At 45.7% G+C, this 12,669-nt stretch overlaps 1 protein-coding gene across 2 annotated transcripts in view; it reads left to right on the top strand.

Annotated features, from left to right (window-relative positions):
- The window catches only part of si:ch73-60h1.1 (calcium/calmodulin-dependent protein kinase type IV), a 49,299-nt gene that overhangs the window by 16,757 nt on the left and 19,873 nt on the right, over window positions 1-12,669 (top strand). Inside the window, exons 4-7 of one of the 2 annotated variants that reach the window (XM_034179263.1) lie at window positions 725-807; window positions 3,855-3,927; window positions 6,747-6,837; window positions 7,757-7,831. In XM_034179263.1, the coding sequence (XP_034035154.1) occupies window positions 725-807; window positions 3,855-3,927; window positions 6,747-6,837; window positions 7,757-7,831 (322 nt within the window). The remainder of the gene's footprint in view (window positions 1-724; window positions 808-3,854; window positions 3,928-6,746; window positions 6,838-7,756; window positions 7,832-12,669) is intronic. The other variant, XM_034179264.1, reaches the window with a different exon arrangement.

The following is a 12,669-nucleotide window of genomic DNA, read 5'->3' as shown; positions in this document are numbered from 1 at the left end:
AGTGAAGGGGAAAGTTTACAAGACAGTAATGAGACCAGCTATGTTGGACGGCTTAGAGACAGTGGCACTAACAAAAAGACAGGAGGCAGAGCTGAAGATGTTGAGATTCTCTTTGGGAGTGACAAGAATGGACAGGATTAGTAATGAACATATCAGAGGGACAGCTCAGGTGGGACGGTTTGGAGACAAAGTCAGAGAGGAGAGACTGAGATGGTTTGGACATGTGCAGAGGAGGGACCCAGGGTATATAGGGAGAAGGATGCTGAGGATGGAGCCACCAGGCAGGAGGAGAAGAGGGAGGACAAAGAGGAGGTTCATGGATGTGCTGAGAGAGGACATGCAGGTGATTGGTGAGACAGAGGAAGATGGATGATCTGCTGTGGCGCCCCCTAATGGGAGCAGCCGCAAGAAGAAGAAGACTAAATATTGTTTTGTTTTTCTCTTTTAAATTATCATGTGACTTTATTGTTGCTTATTTATTTGTTTTGCTTTTATAGATTTTCTTCCAGTTTGTGTAATTTTAATGTTCTGATGGAGGGTTGGATTCATACTTAAGACATTCTTCATCTTTAATCCTTGATTGTAGCTGAGTCATATGATCCTAAAGTACTGGGCTGTGGGTTCCTGTGGGACAGAATCTATGACTTCGGGCCCCTGAGGGCCTCTGGACTCAGCACAAAAAGTGCCTGCTTTGAGGTTTCTTTGATGTTGACTTTGCCCTCAGATCCAGCTGAAGGAGATCTTTGAGACGGACACAGACATTGCTTTGGTGCTGGAGCTGGTGACAGGAGGCGAGCTGTTCGACAGGTAAACATCACCTGGGAGGTCGACATCCTGGAACCGTTGAATGGTTAAAAAAATAACATGAAAAAGTCTGAATCCAAAACCACAAACGGATGAAAAAAGGACCATAAAGATCTTGCAATAAGTGTGGGTTCAAAATATTGTTTTACAAGTCTGAGATACACCCACTCATCCTGTCTACAGTCTGAGAGACACGCCCACTCATCTTCTGATGTGTGGATCATGCAGTCACACGCACGCGCGCCACTTTGATTAGGAGTTAACCTGGATGTGGAAATGTCCTCCTGCTGGTGATCAGTCCGTGAGCAGGAGTTAATGGACTTTACTTAACTTGCTGCACTTGTGAGAGAACTAGAGGAGGTGAAAGAAAGCTGCGAGGTGCAGCCGTGATGTCGCGTGTGATCCGTACATGAGAAGTGAACAGTGGATGTGGAAATGTCCTCCTCCTGGAGATCTGTCCATGAGGAGTGGACATGGACATGTCCTCTGAACATGGAAGCTTGGCTCGCCTCTTCTTCCGGGGTTTTGAAGCTTCACTGCCAGCAAAGTCCAGCAGGATGAACAAAATCTATCAATCCAGGTTTGTACTGATAAAAGGATTTGTCGCCCTGGCGTGTAGAATTGTGGAGGCTTGTTGTACAGTGGCACACTGTTGTGTAGATTTACAAACAGTTGCGGTGTGTTGTGTAGACTTGCTTAAAAACTGAATACTTTCTGCGTCCAGCGCTCTACACCGAAAAAATTAAACGTTTAATTTCTTGCGTCCTCCTCACGTAACCCTCAGAATACTGCTGAGTAGGTAGCAAAAACTCTGTGTAGACCTGCTTAAACTTATTGTAGAGCACCTTAAACTCTGTGCAGAGCTGCTTAAACTCTGTGTAGAGCTGCTTAAACTTATTGTAGAGCACCTTAAACTCTGTGCAGAGCTGCTTAAACTCTGTGGAGAGCTGCTTAAGCTCAGCATAGAGCTGCTTAAACTGTGTAGAGCTGCTTAAACTCAGTGTAGAGCTGTTTAAACTCTGTGTAGAGCTCCTTAAACCCTGTGTAGAGCTGCTTAAACTTATTGTAGAGCACCTTAAACTCTGTGCAGAGCTGCTTAAACTCTGTGTAGAGCTGTTTAAACTCTGTGTAGACCTGCTTAAACTTATTGTAGAGCACCTTAAACTCTGTGCAGAGCTGCTTAAACTCTGTGTAGAGCTGCTTAAACTTATTGTAGAGCACCTTAAACTCTGTGCAGAGCTGCTTAAACTCTGTGTAGAGCTGTTTAAACTCTGTGTAGAGCTCCTTAAACCCTGTGTAGAGCTGCTTAAACTCAGTGTAGAGCTGTTTAAACTCTGTGTAGAGCTGCTTAAATTCAGCATAGAGCTGCTTAAACTTGGCATAGAACAGCTTAAACACTGTGTAGAGCTGCTTAAACTCTGTGCAGAGCTGCTTAAACTCTGTGTAGAGCTGCTTAAACTTATTGTAGAGCACCTTAAACTCTGTGCAGAGCTGCTTAAACTCTGTGGAGAGCTGCTTAAGCTCAGCATAGAGCTGCTTAAACTGTGTAGAGCTGCTTAAACTCAGTGTAGAGCTGTTTAAACTCTGTGTAGAGCTCCTTAAACCCTGTGTAGAGCTGCTTAAACTCAGTGTAGAGCTGTTTAAACTCTGTGTAGAGCTGCTTAAATTCAGCATAGAGCTGCTTAAACTTGGCATAGAACAGCTTAAACACTGTGTAGAGCTGCTTAAACTCTGTAGAGCTGCTTAAACTCAGTGTAGAGCTGCTTAAACATGACGTAGAGCTGCTTAAACTCTAGAGCTGTTTAAACTCTGTGGAGAGCTGCTTAAGCTCAGCATAGAGCTGCTTAAACTCAATGTGGAGCTGCTTAAATTCAGCATAGAGCTGCTTAAGCTCGGCATAGAGCAGCTTAAACACTGTAGAGCTGCTTAAACTCAGCGTAGAGCTGCTTAAACTCAGCGTAGAGCTGCTTAAACTCAGTGTAGCGCTGCTTAAATGCAGCATAGAGCTGGTTAAACTCAGTGTAGAGCTGGTTAAACTCAGCGTAGAGCTGCTTAAACTCAGTGTAGAGCTGCTTAAACTCAGCATAGAGGTACTTAAACTCTGTGTGGTGCTGCTTAAATTCTGTGTAGAGCTGCTTAAACTCAGCATAGAGGTACTTAAACTCTGTGTGGTGCTGCTTAAACTCTGTGTAGAGCTGCTTAAACTCAGCATAGAGGTACTTAAACTCTGTGTAGAGCTGCTTAAACTCAGCATAGAGGTACTTAAACTCTGTGTAGAGCTGCTTAAACTCGGCGTAGAGCTGCATAACTAGACGTCGACGGTATGCCGCAATACACAATTCTATGTTGGCCCTGGTGTGAAAGGCACTTAAAGTGAGATGGAATCCAATTTAATCAATGTAACTATAATTGAATTATAAATAAAATTATATTTAATTGAATTATAAATTGAGATCAAATAGTTGTCAGACTGTTTGATCTCAGTTTTTGAGACCGTCCTCCCCCAGACAGATTCACTGTCTCGTACCTGACTGATTGTATCTCTCAGTGACCGATGGAAATATTCATGTGTTCATGCGCTGACAGAAAGAAAATGCGTTGTAAAAGTGCTGATTTGTATAATCAACTTCCATTTAGTTTGTGTCATTTCTTGTGGACTCTGAAAATGGAGGGACCCAAGTCCTGTTTGCGCCCTGAGACATGTTACTGTTTATTTCCAGATTGTGTCACGTGAAGCGGATGTGAGTCTGAGACTCCCCTGGACAGGATGCCAGTTTGACACTTTAGGACAGTGACAGATTAAGTGTCTTGTCCAAGGACACAGACAGGTAGCTTGAGTGGGAATCAAACACAGACTTGCATGCTGGCAGGTCGGCTCCTGATCCACTGAGACACTTTCAGCTCCAATGGTGGTTTCCAGAAACAACATACTGTCCAAATACTTATGGACCAGAGTGGAGTTTGAAAGAGTTTTGTGGTTGAGTTTGTGACTCATGTGTTTGGCTGTTTTGGTCATGTGACATTGAGCTCATCACCCCTGTGTGTTCCAGGATCGTGGAACGTGGATACTACAGCGAGAGAGATGCCGCTCACGTCATCAAGCAGATCTTGGAGGCGGTGGCGGTAAGAGATCCGAGTGCTGCATTCACGGGTTCTTAGGTACATCACTAGTTAACCAGCATGAAACCGAGAGATGATCCAGGACCAGGACTCTGGACCTGTTCAGGATCAAACCCAGGACCTAGATCTAGAACTGACTTTGGAAGCGGGTGGGGGGAGCAGGATCAGGACAAGGTCATATCCAAGATCAGGACACAAAACCAATGGTTCAAACGTATGACCAGATCAAGGTCTGTGCTGTGGGGGAATAGCACGAAACACTGAACCACCACGTGGTCAGGTCTGGGACCTGTATCCATAACACAAAGGAACTGCCCTCAGACCTGGATGACAGATAACCAGACCATCTCCACCTCTGAAGAGTAAGTGATATATGGGTGTGTCCTTGGCCAGGTGAAATATGGGTGTGTCCTTGGTCAGGTGAAATATGGGTGTGTCCTTGGCCAGGTGAAATGTGGGTGTGTCCTTGGTCAGGTGAAATGTGGGTGTGTCCTTGGCCAGGTGAAACGTGGGTGTGTGCTTGGCCAGGTGAAACGTGGGTGTGTCCTTGGTCAGGTGAAATGTGGGTGTGTCCTTGGCCAGGTGAAATGTGGGTGTGTCCTTGGCTAGGTGAAACGTGGGTGTGTCCTTGGCCAGGTGAAACGTGGGTGTGTCCTTGGTCAAGTGAAATATGGGTGTGTCCTTGGCCAGGTGAAATGTGGGTGTGTCCTTGGTCAGGTGAAACGTGGGTGTGTGCTTGGCCAGGTGAAACGTGGGTGTGTCCTTGGTCAGGTGAAACGTGGGTGTGTCCTTGGTCAGGTGAAACGTGGGTGTGTCCTTGGTCAGGTGAAATGTGGGTGTGTCGTTGGCTAGGTGAAACGTGGGTGTGTCCTTGGCCAGGTGAAACGTGGGTGTGTCCTTGGTCAGGTGAAATATGGGTGTGTCCTTGGCCAGGTGAAATGTGGGTGTGTCCTTGGCCAGGTGAAACGTGGGTGTGCCCTTGGTCAGATGAAATGTGGGTGTGTCCTTGGCCAGGTGAAACATGGGTGTGTCCTTGGCCAGGTGAAATGTGGGTGTGTCCTTGGTCAGGTGTAATGTGGGTGTGTCCTTGGTCAGGTGAAACGTGGGTGTGTCCTTGGTCAGGTGAAATATGGGTGTGTCCTTGGCCAGGTGAAATGTGGGTGTGTCCTTGGTCAGGTGTAATGTGGGTGTGTCCTTGGTCAGGTGAAACGTGGGTGTGTCCTTGGTCAGGTGAAACATGGGTGTGTCCTTGGCCAGGTGAAATGTGGTTGTGTCCTTGGTCAGGTGTAATGTGGGTGTGTCCTTGGCCAGGTGAAACGTGGGTGTGTCCTTGGTCAGGTGAAATATGGGTGTGTCCTTGGCCAGGTGAAATGTGGGTGTGTCCTTGGCCAGGTGAAACGTGGGTGTGTCCTTGGCCAGGTGAAACATGGGTGTGTCCTTGGCCAGGTGAAACGTGGGTGTGTCCTTGGTCAGGTGAAATGTGGGCGTGTCCTTGGCCAGGTGAAACATGGGTGTGTCCTTGACCAGGTGAAACGTGGGTGTGTCCTTGGCCAGGTGAAACGTGGGTGTGTCCTTGGTCAGGTGAAACGTGGGTGTGTCCTTGGCCAGGTGAAACGTGGGTGTGTCCTTGGCCAGGTGAAACGTGGGTGTGTCCTTGGTCAGGTGAAACGTGGGTGTGTCCTTGGCCAGGTGAAATATGGGTGTGTCCTTGGCCAGGTGAAATATGGGTGTGTGCTTGACTTGTCATTTTCAGCTGTGCTATGATCAGACAAACCTATGCGTTGTCGCCTCAAGTAGCCGCTCATTTGGAGCAAGGTCATTCTAGCTGGACCTAAAGATCCCCCAGAAGACATCCAGTCTGAGCTGTAACTCCAACACACACACACACACACACACACACTGTGTGTCAGATGTAGGTCAGTCATGGTTTTTAATCCTCTCAGTGTTTTAATCCACAGTGTGACAGAAGCTGCTGTTACATAACAGTTGCTGCTGCACGTTGCCCACATGTGCAGCCACAGCAACTAAAAGGTAGCAATTTATAGCCAAGGGTGAATCGGTGCAAACGGTTCTGGGCAACACAGATCACGGCTTGACTAGCACAGCTGCAGTTCTCGCTTCTGCCACTAGTCCATCCACCAACATGAATATGGAGTCAGTGGGCGGAGTCACAGAGTGCGTGCTGGAATTCTGTCATGTGTGTTTCTGTGCACTTTGTTTGTTTGGATTCAGTCAAAACATCAGTGTTTTTTAAAATGACTAACAACAAAAACAGCAGAGAAAAACAAACAAACAACGGTGCAGGAATCCGCTTCTGTCACTGCAGGAAGTCAGCTCAGTGAGCGCGACCAGAGGCGGGGTAAAAGGCAAACACGAAACCTGCTGTTGCCATGGTGACGATGATGCAACCTCAGAGTTCAGCAAAACCTGAGACCATCGGTGAGATGAAGCCAGCAAACATTCATCCATTCTCTGCAATAATCAGACACGTCCAGCAGGGGGCACACAGCATGACGCTGCCTTCACTTACTCTAATGAAGAGTCATGGGGGTGGAGCCTATCCCAGCGGTGATAGGGTCAGAGTCGGAGTCACCCTAGACAGGAAACCAGTCTGTCCTGAGGACGAAGACATTCACACATACGGTCAGTGCCGCCTCCCGTCCATCAGACCTGCAGGTCTTTGGAAGTGGGAGGAGCCGGAGCCCCCAGAGGCGGGAAGAGAACGCACGCCCCTCCTCACAGAGATTCAGGATGCTCATAAGCTGCTTTGATGTTGTTGTGTGTGTCACCGTTCACGCTTCCAACATGTGTGTGTCTTTCAGTACCTCCATGAGAACGGCGTCGTTCACCGTGACCTGAAGCCCGAGAACCTGCTGTACGCCGACCTGTCCCTGGACGCTCCGCTGAAGATCGGTGAGCGTCTGACAACCATGGGACAAACCTGGAGGGTTTAAGATGGGGGCGTGGCCACGCACTGACCAAACAAATTATTGTTCAAGACCTTTCAAAAGATTCGAGGCAATGAAATAAAAGGTTAAAGTAACGGAATTGTTGTTGAATTCGACTGATCTGACGTAAAAATGCTGTTACTTTTTTAAAAAAAGATGACATCCCAACCTCTTTAAAGAGTTTTTTGTTTGTTTGTTCTTTTTTTCGTTTAACTGATGAAACGTGTGAGTGGTAACCACGTTAAGATGTGTTCCTAACAGCACGTGCAGCAAAGTGTTGGCTTCGGCTGATCACGCTCTGGAATGAAGCACTCAGATCCTGCCTGAGCTGTACAGAGCCGAGGCAGTGCATCCTGGCATTCCTCAGGGATGTGTTCTGGCTCCGCAAAATTCAAATTACATAAAGCAAATGTCGATTTGTTACAAACACTGTATTGTTCTGTTTAAAACAAAAACAAAGAAAAGAATTCTTCTTATGATTGGCTGAAAATTGAATCAATATATAAACAATACAATCCACTGAAAGAGTCTGTGGGCCCTATTTTCACACCATTTTGTGCACAATGTAAAGCGAGCAGCACAAGTGAATTGGGGGCATGTCCAACTCCACTTAAACACGCCATTTATATGACTCATAATCTTTCATCAATGAATTAATCATGAGCGTGTTTTTGGAACACGAGTGAGACCAGCAGAGCCGAGTGAGCTGGAACCCGGTGCACTGAGAGGTTTTCTGGTGGAGAAATGACACGCAAATTATTTCCAGGAGCAGCAGTCAGCCGCCGCCGCTCCCTGAGGCGATGCGGTCGAGCACGTTGTTCCTCCTTCACAGACATGTTTCTCCAGAACCGCTCTCACAAAGAATCCTTCTGGTGTCTCACCAGCTGACTTTGGCCTGTCCAAGATCATCGATGACCAGGTCACCATGAAGACCGTCTGTGGCACCCCAGGATACTGCGGTGAGTCCCACTCTACACCAGTCCTACCTGTCAGCAGTAGACCATCTGCTTGACTTGTCAAATTCAGCTGTGCTATGATCAGACAAACGCACGTGTTGTCACCTTAGTACCACACAGTCAGTGAGGACGTGGTAGTACTCCTGAAGCGCAGTACCACCTGCTGTAGAAGTGTAGTGTTAGTTTTGAGTCCAGCTGCTAGCCAGGACCTCCACCTGTGACGTAATCCCGGAGCCGTGCAGTTTATTTTGGCAGAAGAGCCAAAGAATTTGCCACGAAAACAAAAACTATTGTAGATCAAACTTTCTTCAGACGTAAATTTGATGGTGATTGACAAAACATAATGTTTCACTTAAAGACTTTTACTCTGTTTGACAAACATTTGTTAGTTATTTTCAACTACATTTTTATTTTTTTGTGCTGGAATTAAAGGAAACTATTTAAAAAAAATCTAGATTTTCTAGAACAATGTTAAAAATGTGTTACCACAAATCATTAAATATGTAATATGTTGCTGTGGTGCAGTAGCTACACTAGTAGTACACAATGCAGTAGTTGCGGTGGTAGTACACGGTGCAGTAGCTGCATTAGTAATATAAAATGCAGTAGTTAAGGTGGTAGTATACAATGCAGTAATTGCAATAGTCGTATACGATGGAGTAGTTGCACTAGTAGTACATGATGCAGTAGTTGCAGTAGTAGTATACAATGCAGTAGTTGTGGTAGTAGCACACAATACAGTAGCTGTAGTAGTAGTATACCATGCAGTAGTTTGCACCAGCCCAGATCCAAGCTCTCCACCATGGGAGACAGGGCCTTCCAGGTAGTCGCCCCACAGCTCTGGAATACCCTTCCAGAGATCCCCACAGAGTGTGTGGGGGCATTTAAAAAAGGCCTCAAGACATTTTTATTTAAAAGGGCCTTTTAAAATGTTAAAAATGTTAAAATGTTTAAAATGTTTGATTTTATCTGTCTGGTTATGTTTTATGAATATATTTTATTGTTTTTGACCCTGTACATTGTTTGTTTTTAGTCTCTGCTCTGTAGCACTTTGAGATTCCATGAATGTAAAGTGCATTACAAATAAAATGTATTATTATTAGTTGCAGTATTCATACACGATGCAGTAGTTACAGTAGTAGTGTACGATGCAGTAGTTGCTGTGGTAGTACTAGCTGCATTAGTAGTACACAATGCAGTAGTTAAAGTGGTAGTATGAGATGCAGTAGTACACAATGCAGTAGTTGCTATGGTAGTACATGATGCAGTGGTTATAGCGGTAGGGCACGCTGCAGTGGTTGAGGTAGTAGTACACGACACAGTAGTTGCAGTAGTATTACACAATGCAGTAGTTGCTGTAGCAGTACACGTGCAGTAGCGGCATTAGTAGTAGGCAATGCAGTAGTTAGCTGAAAAATCCTGGCAACGGAAAAACGTGCCTCTGCGGATAATTGCATACTTGTGCGGGTGTCAGCCAACTCATACAAGCATGTTTCATGGATATTGTGAATGTTAAGCGAATATGATCCATCAATCCATATGCAAATCCTCCTAAACGCCAGTGGGACCGGATCCTTCGGTGGTAGTACGTGATGCAGTAGTTGCTATGGTAGTACACAGTACAGTAGTTCCATTAGTATTACACAATGTAGTAGTGAAGGTGGTAATACGAGGTCTGTTAGAAAAGTATCCAACCTTATTATTTTTTTCAAAAACCATATGGATTTGGATTACGTGTGATTGCGTCAGCCAAGCATGAACCCTCGTGCACATGCGTGAGTTTTTTCATGCCTGTCGGTTACGTCATTCGCCTGTGAGCAGGCTTTGAGTGAGGTGTGGTCCACCCCTCTCGTCTATTTTTTATTGCGAATAAATGTCTGAATGATTTGGATCTTTGCTGCATCAATTTTTTTCCAGAAACTGTGAGAGACCTCCAGGTGGACACTGTTCGAAAAATTAATATGGCTTTCAGGGACGATTTTATGGGGATTAAACAGATTACAGGGTGTTACTGCCGCTTTAAGGACGGCCCACAACTGCTGAGAGTGCGGCGCGCTCCCAGCCCCCATCAACAGGCTGACACCCCGCTGGAACAACCAGATCATTTCCAACGTGAAGGCTTTGTTGATCCGGGACCTTGTCTGACTTTCACAAAAAGGCAGAAGATGTGGACATCAGCACTTTATCGGCACATTCCACCGTTACAGGAGTTTTTTTCATGGAAAAAGAAGCGGAGGGACGCCCCACGGAGCCGCTCATGGCCGCGGCACAAAACCACCTCGGTGTTGGTCTCACAGGACGGCTTTCAGGTGGATTTCAGACGGCTGTCGGTTGCTTTTCAGTCGTGTGATTATCCGATTGTGATTGTGCATGAGCTGGACGTGCCAGAACATGTCCTGGAAGGCTTCATCACGGCATTGCTGTGCGCCGAGCTCTTTCTATGACAAAAACTCCTGTAACAGTGAAATGTGCCGTTCATTTCTAAACTGGACACTGTCTTGATCCGATATGTCCTCTGACTAGCACAGGAATTGTGAAAAGATGTGGACATCAGCACTTTTCCGGCACATTAAGACAGACGTGCGGAGGAGTTCCGCGCGTCGCGGTGCAGCCGCTCAGCGCAAAGCAACGCCGTGATGAAGCCTCACGGGACATGTTGGGGCATGTCAATCAATCAATCAATCAATTTTATTTATATAGCGCCAAATCACAACAAACAGTTGCCCCAAGGCGCTTTATATTGAAGGCAAAAGCCATACAATAATTACGGAAAAACCCCAACAGTCAAAACGACCCCCTGTGAGCAAGCACTTGGCGACAGTGGGAAGGAAAAACTCCCTTTTAACAGGAAGAAACCTCCAGCAGAACCAGGCTCAGGGAGGGGCAGTCTTCTGCTGGGACTGGTTGGGGCTGAGGGAGAGAACCAGGAAAAAGACATGCTGTGGAGGGGAGCAGAGATCGATCACTAATGATTAAATGCAGAGTGGTGCATACAGAGCAAAAAGAGAAAGAAACACTCAGTACATCATGGGAACCCCCCAGCAGTCTATGTCCACAGCAGCACAACCAAGGGATGGTTCAGGGTCACCTGATCCAGCCCTAACTATAAGCTTTAGCAAAAAGGAAAGTTTTAAGCCTAATCTTAAAAGTAGAGAGGGTGTCTGTCTCCCTGATCTGAATTGGGAGCTGGTTCCACAGGAGAGGAGCCTGAAAGCTGAAGGCTCTGCCTCCCATTCTACTCTTACAAACCCTAGGAACTACAAGTAAGCCTGCAGTCTGAGAGCGAAGCGCTCTATTGGGGTGATATGGTACTACGAGGTCCCTAAGATAAGATGGGACCTGATTATTCAAAACCTTATAAGTAAGAAGAAGAATTTTAAATTCTATTCTAGAATTAACAGGAAGCCAATGAAGAGAGGCCAATATGGGTGAGATATGCTCTCTCCTTCTAGTCCCTGTCAGTACTCTAGCTGCAGCATTTTGAATTAACTGAAGGCTTTTCAGGGAACTTTTAGGACAACCTGATAATAATAATAATGTCCAGCTCATGCACAATCACAATTGGATATTCACACGACTGGAAAGCAACCGGAATCCATCTGAAATCCACCTGAAAGCCATCCTGTGAGACCAACACAGAGGTGGTTTTGTGAGGGTTCAAGCTTGTCTGACGCAATCACACGTGATTCAAATCCATATGGTTTTTGAAAAAAATAAGGTCGGATACTTTTCTAACAGACCTCATATACTGTCAGAGTTGAACCTGGTGGAAGAGACAACACAAATGATCACAGAAAATGACCACAAGGAAACACTGAATTTCTTTCCTGCACAGGAGAGAGCACGACCCCTCTTCACCACTCGCCAGTCAGCTCTGAAGGGCCGCCCAGCCCTCCCAGCGTTTTATTGAAGCAAAGATGAATACAGGCAGATGCAGAAAAAAACACAAAACATCTCAGAGTCTCACAGTCTGTTCTCACATAGATATTTATTATGAACTTCTTAAACAGAGACAAAACAGGACCAGATTGAGCTGGTGTGAAGAGGGCGCAACGTTCCTACTCAAGGCCGATCTATCAATTAAAATGTACTACTGTGCTCAGTAAGCAAGATTTACGCTCTCACAGATTTACGCTCTCACAGATTTACGCTCTCACAGATTTACGCTCTCACAAATTTACGCTCTCACAGATTTACGCTCTCACAGATTTACGCTCTCACAGATTTACGCTTTCACAGATTTACACTCTCACAGATTTACGCTCTCACAGATTTACGCTCTCACAGATTTACACTCTCACAGATTTACGCTCTCACAAATTTACGCTCTCACACTCCTAAAGGCTGCAAAAGGCCATTTTACCGTGTGAGCAGTTCAGTGGTTAACTTGGAGAGTAATATTAAGTGAAACCACACAGACACACCATATATATGAAAGACAGAATCAAAGACATTACTAAGTATAAGTATAGTTACAATTCTTTTGACATATACGGTGCAGTAATTGCAATAGTAGTATACGATGCAGTAGTTGCAGTAGTAGTATACGATGCAGTAGTTGCGGTGGCAGTACACAATGCGGTAGTTGCAATAGTAGTATACGATGCAGTAGTTGCAGTAGTAGTATATGATGCAGTAGTTGCGGTGGCAGTACACAATGCGGTAGTTGCAGTAGTAGTATACGATGCAGTAGTTGCAGTAGTAGTATATGATGCAGTAGTTCCAGTAGTAGTATATGATGCAGTAGTTGCGGTGGCAGTACACAATGCGGTAGTTGCAGTAGTAGTATACGATGCAGTAGTTGCAGTAGTAGTATATGATGCAGTAGTTCCAGTAGTAGC

Source organism: Thalassophryne amazonica, chromosome 10 (assembly GCF_902500255.1).
Source record: "Thalassophryne amazonica chromosome 10, fThaAma1.1, whole genome shotgun sequence".
Lineage (NCBI taxonomy): Eukaryota > Metazoa > Chordata > Actinopteri > Batrachoidiformes > Batrachoididae > Thalassophryne > Thalassophryne amazonica.
This window is presented reverse-complemented; position numbering and strand designations above follow the sequence as displayed.